Consider the following 14621-nt stretch of genomic DNA (forward strand, 5'->3'; position numbering starts at 1 on the left):
ACATACATATGTATAGACATGTATATACAAGCTTTATACATGCACTATACATGTTTAGACATGTACTATACATGTCTATACAGATCTATACATGCACTATACATGTATGATGCATGTCTAGACATGTATAGACAGGTATAGTGCATCTCTATACATGTCTAGACATGCACTGTATATGTCATACATCCACTATATACATGTACTATACATGTATATGCATGTGTATAGACATGTACTAGACATGTCTATACATCCACTATATTTGTGATGTTGGGCTATACAAATAAAATTGATTTGATTTAATTTGATTTGATTATATACATGTACTATACATGTCTATACATGTGTATTTGTGTATAGACATGTACTAGACATGTCTATACATCCACTATATCCATGCACTATACATGTCTATATGTGTATATATGTGTATAGACATGTACTATACATGCATATACATCCACTATATACATCCACTATGCATGTCTATACATACATATGTATAGACATGTATATACAAGCATTATACATGTGTATACATGCACTACAGGACTTGACAGCAACAAGGAAGCCGTACACTTCACTGCCCCACCTCTTACATTTTGACTGTTAATCTGCACAGAGCTGAGAGATTGTTTGTAAAAACAATTCCATGATCCTGAAGCCATGAGAAACAACTACCAGGTGGCAAAGAGTGTTGTTTTGTCACTGGACTTTGATGATGATTTTTTTTACGACAGATACTCTTAAATATTCTCTTAAATAGTATGTGAAACATTACTTATTTCTCTCAAAATTCTCATTATTCTCTCTCTAAAGGTAGAAAATGCCGACATTGGAAAGGTTACTATTTCATGAATTCAATGAAAATTCGATATATGTTTGTCCTAATTCTGCTAAAATGCCATTCTCACTTCCAGTGATGCACAGAACTGTATTTCCAGCCCACAAATCAATGCGTGCACTCAATAAAAATGAACACAGTTAAAGTCATGAAGTCATAGTCTCTCTCGGCACACACGCACATGCACGCGCACACGCACACACATTAAGTGTACATTGATGTCATTCACGCAACGTGCTACAAGGTGCATGCTAACGCAGGCAGCACAAGACACTCAGGCTTGCGCCACACAGGTAGGCCAGTTTCTGCTTATGGTAACTCATAATTTGTCAATGAAATTCATTCCACTACTTTCATCCTTTGTCCTGACCAGAGCAACTCGATCGTGTTGAAGATGGCATGAACCATATCAACCAAGACATGAAGGAAGCCGAGAAAAATTTAAAAGATTTAGGGAAATGCTGTGGGCTTTTCATATGTCCGTGTAACAAGTAGGTACTGTCAGTGTGCCCCAAGGGTCTTTGCATATGTGGTGGCGTCCAGTTTTATCTCTTTTTGTTTGTTTGTTTGTTTTCTTTCTTTTTACTTTCTTTTGTCAAAGTGAGTGTCTGAAGTTGTTGTCTTCTCTCCTTTATTCTCTTTTTCTCTTTCTCTCTTCTTCTTTCCTCCTTCCTCCATCTTTTTCCTTGTGCTTCGTTCTATGGGGGATAAATGACTTGTGTTTAATCAGAGCAACTGGAGCGCATCGAGGAGGGAATGGACCAAATCAATAAGGACATGAAGGATGCAGAAAAGAATTTGAACGATCTAGGGAAATTCTGTGGTCTTTGCTCCTGTCCATGTAACAAGTAGGTGCTGCTTGCCTGCCTGCCTGCCTGTCATTCAAAAAAAAAAAAGTAAAAGAAGTGACGTTAGAATGATTGTCAGACTAGTCTGCTCTGCTCCAGCTCCAGCCCACGTCTGACAATGGACTCTGGTCCTTTCACATCCATTCAGGATAACTTGATGTGCTGTCACATACTTTCAGATGCATGCTCTCATGCTCACACCGAACAGTTGTCATTACCTAGTAAACATATCGCAAAACAAGTCCATGTTCTGACAATAAGTGCAGCAACATAAATACATAGATATAGATAATAGGGGTACATATGCACACTTAAATAGAATTACTGATTCATAAGCAAACTGGGGAGCTTCTTAGGGCTCGTTGCACTGGACTGGTGCCCTAAAACTTCCCATAATGCTCAGTCCCATGTCTAAGGCCATCCCTTAATACTGCAAGTCTGGGCCATCACAAAATCCCAGGTGTCTGAACAGTACATTAGTGGTTGAAAACAGAACACCGGACAATTTCTATTTGAACATGCAAACTCTTAAACCAAGCTCATGTATGTCTATCAAGCTTATGTAGTCTGCACACCAGGGTAGACTGCAGTCATGTGACTACAGGAATACATTGCAGGACCCAAATTCAATAAATCCAAGCACCGAACACACTCTCACACTCAAGATCAAGGTTCATCAACAAGTGCCTCTCTAAAAGCCCTTTTACCAAGGGCCCTCTTTTCTCTGAGCTTGCACCTTTGTCTCTGAGCACTTTTGTCATGGGAGATGTGTAGCCATTACAGAAGTTCCTCCTTTGACATAATTACTGGATTGCTGTTGCGCAGACTTTGCACTGGAAACAAAATTATTCCTGAACAAATCTGCAGTGATAATGCAGGACAAATGCAGGGTGAAGGGACTTCTACAATGGACACTACTGAAGCATCTCTCCCCATCAGTGGACTTTATAACCACTTAGATTTGACTGAAAAAGCAGGGCTAGGATTCCCAAAGCGTCTTTGCCCTGAGACCATTCTGACATGACTAACCTATAGTCATCCTATGACGTTGGTCTTAAAATGCCTCTGGGAAGCCTGGCCCAGGGCTGTTTGATAAGCCTCCTCATCTGCATGATCTTTACTGCTACTCTAACATCCAACAAATCCCCACCTTTGCAGGCAACTAGATCTTGTTCTTCTTTCTAAACACATCCCCTCGCAAGTGCCACTAACATGGAATGACCAGCGAGCATGACCCTTTGAATGTTAATGCATGCATGATGATGCAACTCATGATGGTGATAATGGTCATCAAATCTTTGTACTGTATGTATATTTCATCAAAGTCCAGCAGTAGAACGCCTGAGCGCCTTCTCTGGTCAACTGAATGGTTCTGGAAGTCGGTAGTTCTGGGGAAAAAAATAGATTCAAGTACTAGATGTAAAAAAAGGTTGAAGAGAAAATACATAGAATTTCAGAATTTAACAAAACTTTATAAGGAATTGAAAATACAAGCCTGAAGATTGTCACTTTTATTTTCCTGACATCTGTGGTGACATCAGTAACTGCATTAGTATTTGATGACTCTAAAAATCAATTTAACATACAGGCTTCTTGTGTCAGCACTTCCCCAACACTGACTAAACAATTCTGCTTTAACCTGAGTTTAAGCTATTTATTTATTATCTGGTGCCAAAGCTTTGTTACAAGCTTAGCTTGCAATTTCTGCCACTGCTTTGCTTCTTCATCAAACTTGCTGAAGACTATAACAATCTGTGGTCCAGACACCGATTCTTTTTGTGTAGTTATAATAACAGAATGAGAGAAAAACAGCTGATTTGACAAATAAAATCTTTACAAAGTACATAAATATATAAAAGAAGAGAAGATTTTGCACGGCAGAATTCAAACTTAAGTACTTATGTTAAGAGGAGGAAGAGAGGAAAGAGCTAGAAATGAAGGTAGGACGGATGCATGCACAGTGGCATGTTGTTAGACTCAGGAGTGTACAGCAGGTGTGTATCCTGTTGTCCACTGTGTTGTCACAGTGGACCTGGATTACAACAGAGAGACAGAGACTCTGTAGAGATGTTCTCTCTGTAAATGAGCACACTGTGCCACTGCAAATGTCCCATGTCCTTGTCTTTGCATCGCTCCCCATGACAAGCCAGGCAACTGCTGCTTTGTTTTGCCTCTAATTCTGCTGCAGCTTGCAGCAGCGCTACCTCTCCCGGCACAGCGCTGTGCTATATGAGCCATGATCTCTCACTAGCTGTTCTGCAGCACTCTCAACGCTCTCTGCCCTCAGGGACCCCGTTCACATTTAGGTCAGCCATATCAGATAACATCATGATACCCTGCTTCCAAACTGGCTAAAAGTGAGAGCACTGATACATGGATGATAGATGGGCATGCAAAACAGATTCGGTTGGATTTTATTCATTCTTCAGAAACTCAGAACTCATTTCTGTAGTCCTTTGGATAGTCATCCTTTTGGATCGCCAGACAGCCTACCAGAATAAGCAGATTCCTTTTGTTTCCAAACTCTTTGGATATGGCTCTCAGTATGCCAGCATTTGTGGATTTTAATTGGCGACTAGATTAACTTGCTAGTCCCTCTAGTGCTCTGTAAAAAGGAATAAGTGCACTTTAATCATGAATCCACACCACCTCTATGATCCAATCAGATCTTCTCAGTGGATCGTAAGAAATCTGATCACAGAAGTGCAGTTTGTCCAGAAAACCAAAAGCATGGGATAAGAAACTGATCACATGAAACCAGTCGCTGAAGAGGAGAGGAGAGGAGAGGAAAGGAAAGGAAAGGAAAGGAAAGGAAAGGAAAGGAAAGGAAAGGAAAGGAAAGGAAAGCATGGTCAAGTTGCGCAAATTTCACAAGGAGAACTAAGAAATAAGAAGAGGATAAAAAGGAAAAGAGCAAGGAAAGAAAATGACCAGACCATCAGGGAGAATAAGGGAAGGAAGCTAAAAAGAGAAGAACATGAAAAGAAAGAAAAATGTAGAAAAGTAGAGGACTTTGACTATGCTGGCATGCAGATGAATTGTATGATCATAAATTGATACGGGGGTTACTCTGACTATAGAAACAGTCATAGGTCATTTTTGGTTATTAGGGTAAAGTCAGCATCAGAGTAATATGTCATGGAAATTTACCTGCAAACCCTCTGGAACCCCCTGGAACCCTCTGGAACTCTCTGGACTCAGAAATAATTACACAAAACAATGAGGGAGGGTTGATGATAGGACACTTAGTACTGTACAATACAGGACAAATAGTATTATACAATAGGAGAACACCTCCCTGCACATACCATGAGGAGAAATGCCATCAGAGCCCAGGACCTGTCCCTAGAGTCTAACTGACCAAGGGAGTCGCCCCCCTTATCTTCCCTCGTTCTTAGACAAGGAAACGCTTATTGATTGGCCAACTGAACCTTACATTTTCGCTATACATCACACCATAGCTTGGTTAAACATCTGGCCATCACCAGTTACGTGGGATTACAAGACACTGCGTATATGGAGTGAGACAGAGGCCTCCCACCCCCAGTTCTGGAGTGTTCCTTACCCATGTGCTCTCTGGGGGAACATCAGAGCACAAGACGACACACACCTCCTTTGTTCAGGACGTGTGACCAACATGCTATAGGGAGACAGTTACAAAGTATGAGTGCTTCATGCCAAGTTCCCTTCACAGTGCACGGCACGAATAAGGCATCTTTTGTTTTACTGGTCAATTAACACGTCATAGCTGCGCTACTTCAGCTTTACATTTAATCACACACGTTTAACCAGATATCTGTTCAATATAAACATGAATATTGGCTGACAGCTCAATCACTGCTGAAATATAAGAACTAAAGAATACCAAGCTAGAAGAGGACAGTGGCTTGAAGACTATCAAAGGCAAGATTGGGCGACGACAGTTGAAAAAAGGAGTACTGGAGCAGAATGTTATGGACTGGTAATAGTTATAATTGGTCGCACTTTATTTTATGGTGCACTAAGCAGCTGTACTTTGTATCAGATTAGACAAAATTTGAAATTAAATAAAAAGCAAATACAATTAAAATTAAATACAATTTAATAAATACAATTAAAGTTAAATAAATTTAAAATTAAATTAATTTTTTTGAAAAAATCGGATAAGACAAAATTAGACCTAATTTCCCCTCAGGGATGAATAAAGTATTACGATTTTGATTCTGATTCTGAAAAACTAGAAATAATATGTCACATTATTAGACAGTAAACAAACAGTTATACCCTAATCAGATGCCATACACCTAAATTATGCTGTAATTAGAAACTGCATAGTGGACCCAAAATATACTGTACTTAGACACTATTATACCAAATTCTACTCTGATTAGAGATGAAAGATGCTGGTCACTACATCACACTTCCCTTGCAGCCTGGATGTTCCCCGAGTCTTGTGGAGTTTGTAGGTAGTACTAATACATCACCTAGTACACGCTCCCTTGATGCTCTACTGCCACACCAGTTAAGACACCAGACTACAGCAGGGCTCCTACAGCTGAAGGCATGTTACACTTAAGACTTAAGTCATTTTTCGTACCACTTGGAACGAAATTTAGGAGCAACTTTAGAATAACCAAAACCGAAAAAAACTCATCAAATACGTAGGGTTAAATGCTTCTTGTAACATAAATCATTCCTATTTTGGTCCAGTGAAAAGATAGATGGTCTACTTCAAATGGTGAAACAATGTACTACTTTCTAGAGTGGAACGCGTAGATGACAATAACACAAAACAACACAGAACTCATGAATGGTCAGTCAAAAGGACTGAGAACTATAGGATAGCTATTCTACTGCATTCATCAAGTATTTTGTCTTCCTTCATTTTTGGTTATGTTGTTAAACTGGTCTTAATTTTAATTCCGGGTGGTATGAAGAAAAAGTCTTTAATCTAACGTGACTTATGAACCCTGCTTTACTTTATGCTACAGTTCTGTTCTAATGTGTCGCCAATTACTTGCTAAGAAAGTGTAATAAGGGTCTAACGGGGGGGGGGGGTAAAGATGCGATGACCAGGCAGCTTCCATAGCCTAATGTGACTGGGGTCGGACAGGGACATGGCATTATGTCTGATGACTTCACTGGTATGGCAGTAGAGCATCAACTCCGCAGAACATCCAGCCTACACAGGAAGTGTGGCGTAGCAACCAGGTGTCATTCGTTTCTAATTAGAGCATGATTTAGGTGTATGGTGTCTAATTAGGGTGTAACTGTGTTTATTTACTGTCTAATAAAGAACATATTATTTCTAGTTTTTGTCTAATTTGATGATTTTTATCAAATTATACAAAACTATACAAGGTATGGCTTTTTACGTCTTATTAGAGTACCGTAAAATAAAGTGTGACCTTATAATAATTATTATACAGTAATAATTGTTATACTGTAAGAATTTGGGTATCTTGGACTGATTAAAATCTATTAAAATAAATATATACCTGGATATTAGGGAAATCACATTGTTTGAAGTAATTTAATCACTTAAATTGAAACATTGCCCTGAAAGGAAATTGATCTGGATAATCTTCTCAGTAATCTGGGTAATCTTCTCAGTAATCTGGATAATCTTCTCAGTAACCTGGGTAATCTTCTCAGTAATCTGGGTAATCTTCTCAGTAATCTGGGTAATTTTCTCAGTAATCTGGATAATCTTCTCAGTAACCTGGGTAATATTCTCAGTAATCTGGGTATTTGTATTCATTTAAACATACTCGGGGAGTATTTTCACTGTGTGTTTACCACAGTTGTGTCAACAGGGACAGGAATGTAAGCAAATCCTTGCCTCAGTCCATTTCTATGAATAAATCCAGTGTAGGAGTCTGATCCATTGATACAACAAGAATATTCAAATACTCACATGACTTCAAGGTTACACAAAGATCAGCAGCCAAACAAGTAATACAAGCACAGAAAAGAAAGCAAGTCATTGAAGGTTTAATATAATAAAAGAGTGGAGACAAATGATCATCACAGCAAATTAAAATTTCTAATGGGAAATGCTAGCAATGGCCATGCCACAATGTCAGTCTTATAAATAATAGTAAGTTTTGTGAATGTTACTTGTTTGCCTAAATAAATAATAGTAAGTTTTGTGTGTTACTTGCTTGCTTAACTGCTTTGTCATTTGATGGACACAATGGTTGAGGTGCTGCTCCAAGTGATGCATACACTGCCTTGCAAAAATACAGTCAACACTAATTTCTGGATTATAAAAGATGTGTGTTCCTGAACAATGTTATTTTGTGAACACATAAACTAACAGCATGTTCCCAAAGCCAAAATAAGTTATGTTTCACTGACTTTTTATTAATGAATTAAAAACTAAAATATAGTGCTTGCATAAGTATTCAACCGCTTGTGCTCTGAAAGCTCCACGTTTACACATGACAAATTATTCCTGAAACAAACTCAGGTAAACACAATAGGACATAATTAGCGTGCAGCTGTGAGATATTAAAGTAAGGGTCTGGTTTATGGGTACAAAAGCACTCTGTGTAAAGTTCATTAGCCAGGCGTGAACTCCATCAGAACATGAAGACAAAGGAGCAGAATACTGAAGAAACAGACAAAGTGATTAAAATGCAGAAGGCGGGAAAGGGACACAAAACAATATCCAAATGTTTGGATGTCCCACGGAACACTGTTGGATCCATTGTCAGAAAGTGGAAGCTGTACCACACACCACCCAGACACTTTGTAAGACAGACCGTCCCTCAAAGCTCAGTGTCCCAGCAAGACGTGGGCTGGTGAGGAAAGCCACACATGATCCTGCAGTCACTCTGAAGGAGCTGCAGAGGTCAGTGGCTGAAACTGGAGTAAATGTGCATGAGTCAACCATATCACGGCTCTCCATAAATCTGGCCTGTATGGGAGGGTAGCAAGAAAGAAGCCGTTGCTCAAAACTATGCATATAAAAGCATGCTTTGAGTTTGCTACCAAGCATGAGAGAGACCCAGTTAGGATGTGGGTACAGGTTTTGTGGTCAGATGAGACGAAAGTTGAGGTTTTAGGACAAAACTCAAAAATGTTATATGTGGTGCAAACCTAACTCTGCTCATGCCCTAACCCCCCCACACACACACACACACACAGTGAAGCATGGTGGCAGCATAATGCTATGGGTTGCTTTTCAGCTGCAGGCACTGGGAACCTTGTTCACACTGAGGGAAGAATGGATGGACCTAAATACAGGAAATATTGGAAGAAAACCTGTTGCAGGCTGCCATAAAACTGAAGCTGGGGAGAAGGTTCACCTTCCAGCAGGACAATGATCCTAAGCACAAGGCTAAAGCAATGATGGCATAGCTCAGCAACAAAAAGCTGAATATTTTGGAGTGGCCAAGTCAAAGTCCGGACCTCAACCCCATTGAAAATCTGTGGCACAGACTGAAAATCACAGTCCAGAGGCGCCATCCCACCAACCTGCAAGACTTGTACAAATTCTGCCGAGAATAATCATGGCTGTTACTGCAGCAAAAGGGTACTCTACAAAGTACTGATATGTGGTGGTTGAATACTTATGCAAGCATGATATTTTAGTTTTTAATTTATTAATTGAAAAGTCAGTGAAACATAACTTATATTGGCTTTGGGAACATGCTGTTAGAGATTGTGTTCACAAAAATAACATTGTCCAGGAATACATGTGTGAGCATATTTGATAATCCAAAAATTAGTGATGACTGTCAAGGGGGTTGAATACTTTTGCAGGGCACTGTATATTTGAAGTATACATAGGCCTAGTGGAAATGCAAGTAGAGTCGAACATTTAAAAGCAGAGAACCCTAGTCATAAGAGAAATCATCTTCTAACATCCTGTAACTGTCTAGGTCTCAGTAGGTACTTGTCCTTAAGCAAAGCACAAACCCCGTCCCCTCCGCTTAGTCATTGGAAGTTGCTTTAAAGTATCAGCTAAAAGCCAATGCAATATAATCAAGCAAGCAAGCAGACAAAATTAATAAATAAATACATTTTATTAATGCCTTTTTCCTTTTCTGTCTAGCTGTCTTATAACCCCCGGCTTCCCAACCTTCTGAACGACATATCATGTCTTGAATCTCAAAGTTTAATATCGGGCCAAGCTATGTGGTGACACTGTGATTATAAATCATGGTAGTTCAAGTGCTGTATCGGTCAGTATTTCTCCATCTCCTGAAATAGACAGGGATAGATATTAATGCAATGCCACTGGCTGAGGACTTTTTCCTGTCACTGCAAAAGCCTCTTCCCTTGATCACCTTAATGCCATGATGTCGCAGCTTGTCCAGAACCCTCAATGCAGGAGAGAAGGGTTGGCTTTTAACAAAGACAGTGTCAGTAATAATCATGATGTTTTTCTTTGTTGTTGACTCCCTTTAATTTCTGTTTTTTGTTTTGTTGTTTTAGTTACCTTTTTTCTTCCCACAGTTTGTTCTTCTCACCAATCCCTTCCCCAACGATGTGACAGTCCTGTATACTTTATGTTGTGTGCCTGCTGAATGCTTGTCTGGTTCTCTGTTCTCTGTCAAACTGGGAAATTAAACTGTGCAAGGGAGGTGTGGTTTGAGTGGGTGGTGGGTGCTAGCAGGTGGGGTAAGGAAAGGGAAGGGAAGGGGGCACAGTCAAACACTGAATCATGTGTTGTAGTTTTCAAAATGCATGCCTGTTCTATACATAAACCTCATTTGATTCCAGCTTGAGGATTGTATGTGCCTTAGCAGACAAGCCTGGCCTGGCTTTGACTGGTATGTTATATACTTACGAGATATAACATCACATATTGTTTTGTCAATTGATCGTTCATATAACAGCAGAATGAACCAGTCTACCTGCCAAACCAACCTACCAACCAGTCCGTGCGCGCAGTGCTTTGCTTGACTTAGTATAGCCCTTATCGTTACGATATGTTTATGTGCTTGATGCATGATCTCAAATAACACCTCTTTGTTAGCTGTTTTATGTACTTGTATATACAGCAACAGTTCCTCAAATTGAAGGGTCTCTTTAGTAAAGAGAGCCTTAAACGTAAAGAGTCTTTACGTACATTGCTAATAGTGAGCCAACCAGGGTGATGTAAATGATGAATTATGCAGCTAAGTTCTTGAGTGACCACCATCTCCTCATCGTCTTCATGGTTGCCGGTGACCAGGATGAAGAGTGGAGGCAGTAAGGCTTGGGGGAACAACCAGGATGGGGTGGTAGCCAGCCAACCTGCCCGCGTGGTGGATGAGCGTGAACAGATGGCCATCAGTGGAGGCTTCATCCGCAGGTGAGAGGGGGATGAGGGAACAAGGTGAGACAGATATTCTTACAGTAAAACTGACTAAGAGAGAACTGTTGGTTCTGGCCTTCCTTATACACTGAAGCAAGGGTGTTCAGATGTAGCCTCACAGAGCCAGCTGTCGTGGCAATTATTTTATTCCACTCTGACGGTAAACGAGGAGCAATACAAAAATCTCGTACAGTATTGTCACCCTTTAACATGTTCATGAACAGATGCGCAAAGCAGAGATACTTATATGCACGCCGTGATCTCAGAGTGCACTCCCTTTATGCCATGCAGCCCAAACATGCTTATTGTGATGTACCCAGATTTCTCCCTAATCCTGATTAGAAGCAGTAGCTCATCTTTGTTGCTGGACTGCCATTTTAATGGATAACAGAAGTTGCTCAAAGAGGTCATAGGTCAGGTCTGCTCTCGTTCTTATCTTCCCATAATTCCCCAAGACTGTTCCTGCAGAACTTGTTACACTCGTGTGAGTTTCCCATACATCCCTCTATTAGGTCTGTGCATGTTCTCATTCATCCAGGTCATGGTTATCCAAAGGAATTGAATCAAGTGCAACTGGACTTGGTATATAGCCGTGAAGACGTTTCGCCTCTCATCCAAGAGGCTTCATCAGTTCGTGCCATTCTGACTAGACCAAGCTAGTCTGACTGGCTGGTGATGAAACTCAGATATTTATCCTCTTTGGAGTCATTATCAGAGCTAACGATGTCCATGGCTCTTTGTGTTCCGATGTTTAGCAACGCCCGTCGTTATCAGAGGTATTGATATGCGTGGCTCTTTTGTGTTCAGATGTTTAGCAACACCCGTCGTTATCAATAGCTCTGATAATGACGGGCGTTGCTAAACATCGGAACACAAAGAACCATGGACATCGTTAGCTCTGATAACGACTCCAAAGAGGATAAATATCTGAGTCTCATCACCAGCCAGTCAGACTAGCTTGGTCTAGTCAGAAAGGCATGAACTGATGAAGCCTCTTGGATGAGAGGCGAAACGTCTTCACGGATATATACCAAGTCCAGTTGCACTCGATTCAATTCCTTTGGATCCCTCTATTAGCTAACAGTTAACAATATATGCCTTTATAAGTTCACATGGAGAAGACACTCTATAGCACCACCTTCGATTTGCTACCCACAAGCTTTAAAGCATCTACCCAAGCAGTGTAGGCTAAAGTGAAACATAGTATAGCTCATACATGGTCAAATATTAAAAGTAAGCAAACGTCCCATATGAATTGCCCTCACAGTCCCCATTTTTGATTACAGTAAACAACACCAAGTGTTCTAGATAAAACACCAAATGAAAACATGGCCATGGATATACATCCTGAGGAACATCTTACCTCACACAGAATAACTGTGAGGCCTGTCTGTCAGTTGTAAGCATACTGAGATGCATCAGCTTTACATCAACACACTCCACATAAACCCATCAGCCAGACACAATCATCCCATTTCCTCTCGAGCCAAACATCTCACCCCACTCTTGACCAGTAAAAGACTCGAGAGGTTACCTACACTCATCTGAGCAGACACATTACGGAAAATCCAGAGTTGACATTTGGGAAAAATCTATGTGAATACTCAAAATTCATTTAAAAACACAAAATAGTCCCTAGTGTCGATGATAAAAATGATGGAACAGTAAATGGGAGGTGTGTTCATAACACACATACTATATGTAGACTGATTACAGATTAACTAAGTAAGCATTAACATAAAGTAAAGAAAAAGAAACCCAGAACTAAATAAAAAGGATCTGGGGGAACCACTATGAAGCAGTGTTGTAGTTGAGTCAATAAACCTCGAGTCCGAGTCTGAGTCTCGAGTCCCCAGTATTCGAGTCGAGTCCGAGTCAAGTCCCCGTTACCTGAGTCCGAGTCCGAGTCATCAAGATTGAGTCTGAGTCAAGTTCCAAGATGGGCTCCAGTGTTCCACTGTGGCACCATAAAAAAGCTGACATACAAATAAAAAAGGTCTACATGAAACAACAACGACACAGCTGTCACCACTCCAAAGGGAGTTTATTTACTTTGTGACACAACAGCCAGACAAATGCACTTGCAAGCATGTGCACACACACACACACTGTGTGCACAGACAGTGTGTGCACATGCTTTTAGCAAGTGTCTGCAGTGACCTCACTTGATACCTCACTATCAAGTGAGGTCACTGCAGACACTTGCTAAAATCCTTATCATCATCATCATCATCATTACAATACTATGGCATAACCCAGGGATCTGGAGAATATCTGACTTGTACAGCATTAAGTACAGTCTTAATACAATATGTATGATCAACCCAATCATACAAGTAACGATGAAAACAATAACGAGAAAAAGATAATGCCCAAATCAGGGTACAAATGAATGATGCACCCACAGATGCCAAGGGAACAAACACTTCTGAAAAGGGATCCCACCCATGAACAGTATGTAACTCTTTTACCCCTTGTTCAGTATCATTTTTCGATGCGGGTACTTCTGTATCGTCGTTAGTAATACATGCACAGCTTTCGGGGGAGATCACTTTACACATACCACCCAGGGAGGCGAACAGAAGATCCAACGCCATCCTGTTTTCAGGTGCTATGCATCCTACAGCATCTAAGCATCTTGCTGTGGCTGTAATGGCAGCTGTAGACATGCTCATGTGATGTTCTAACATGGCAGACAGGGCTTGATCTATTTCTGGGCTGCATATATGTATATCTTACAAGGGTATCAATATGTCAAACTACACTGAGCAGGTGATAAGGCACATTTGAAGTGATAATAGCTCTGAAACAGACGCCTGTCTGATTAAGGGCATTAAATATGCAAAGTATCACCGACAGGGGGTTTGTCTTGGGCAGCTGTACGCCTGTTCACCACAAGTTAAACAGACTTTCCAGCAGTGCAGGTTGCTTACTGATGTTAACTTAACCGTTGTTACAGTGAGGAGTGTCTGCTGTGATTTCATAACCGGGGTCCTGTACACACAGAAACATCAGGCAGGGCATGTACACGCAGTTGCGAGTCAAAGACTTAGTAGAGAATATAGACCTGGAGCAATTATGTTCAGTAAAACCTAAAAATGCCAACTGTGTCAGCATTTTCCGTGGGGCTGAATGCACCCCAGCCACAATACAGTAAATGTATTGTGGTTCGGCTGCAGGCTTACATTCTGTATCCTTACTGCTGGTAGCAGGCACAGCCAGGAACTCGACACCATATTGAATCATTGCATTTATCATTTTTTCTACTTTAGATACCTTCCACAATACTGCACGGTTCAACTCAAGCAGCCTGTGTGCTTTATTGATTTTTGGATTTTGAGATACTTTATTGATCCCCATACAGAAATCACACTCTGCATCTAACCCATCCTAGCTGTGTTGCTAGCAGCAGTGGCAGCAGCCGTGCAGCACCTGGGGACCAACTCCAGTTGGTCTTGCCATGCCTCGGTCAGGGCACAGACAGGAGTACTAACCCTAACATGCATGTCTTTTTGATGGTGGGGGAAACTGGAGCACCCGGAGAAAACCCACTGCAGACACGGAGAGAACATGCAAACTCCACACAAAGGTTGACCTGGGATGACCCCCAAGGTTGGACAACCCCAGGGTCCTAAGACAT

General features: G+C 40.8%; 1 protein-coding gene across 2 annotated transcripts in view; it reads left to right on the forward strand.

Moving 5' to 3' along the window:
• The window catches only part of LOC130125237 (synaptosomal-associated protein 25-A), a 159587-nt gene that overhangs the window by 28568 nt on the left and 116398 nt on the right, over window positions 1–14621 (forward strand). Inside the window, exons 4-5 of one of the 2 annotated variants that reach the window (XM_056294749.1) lie at window positions 1218–1335; window positions 10859–10978. In XM_056294749.1, the coding sequence (XP_056150724.1) occupies window positions 1218–1335; window positions 10859–10978 (238 nt within the window). Of the gene's footprint in view, window positions 1–1217; window positions 1336–1574; window positions 1693–10858; window positions 10979–14621 lie in introns of both variants that reach the window. The other variant, XM_056294748.1, reaches the window with a different exon arrangement.

Source organism: Lampris incognitus, chromosome 15, assembly GCF_029633865.1.
Source record: "Lampris incognitus isolate fLamInc1 chromosome 15, fLamInc1.hap2, whole genome shotgun sequence".
In the NCBI taxonomy this organism is placed as follows: Eukaryota; Metazoa; Chordata; class Actinopteri; order Lampriformes; family Lampridae; genus Lampris; species Lampris incognitus.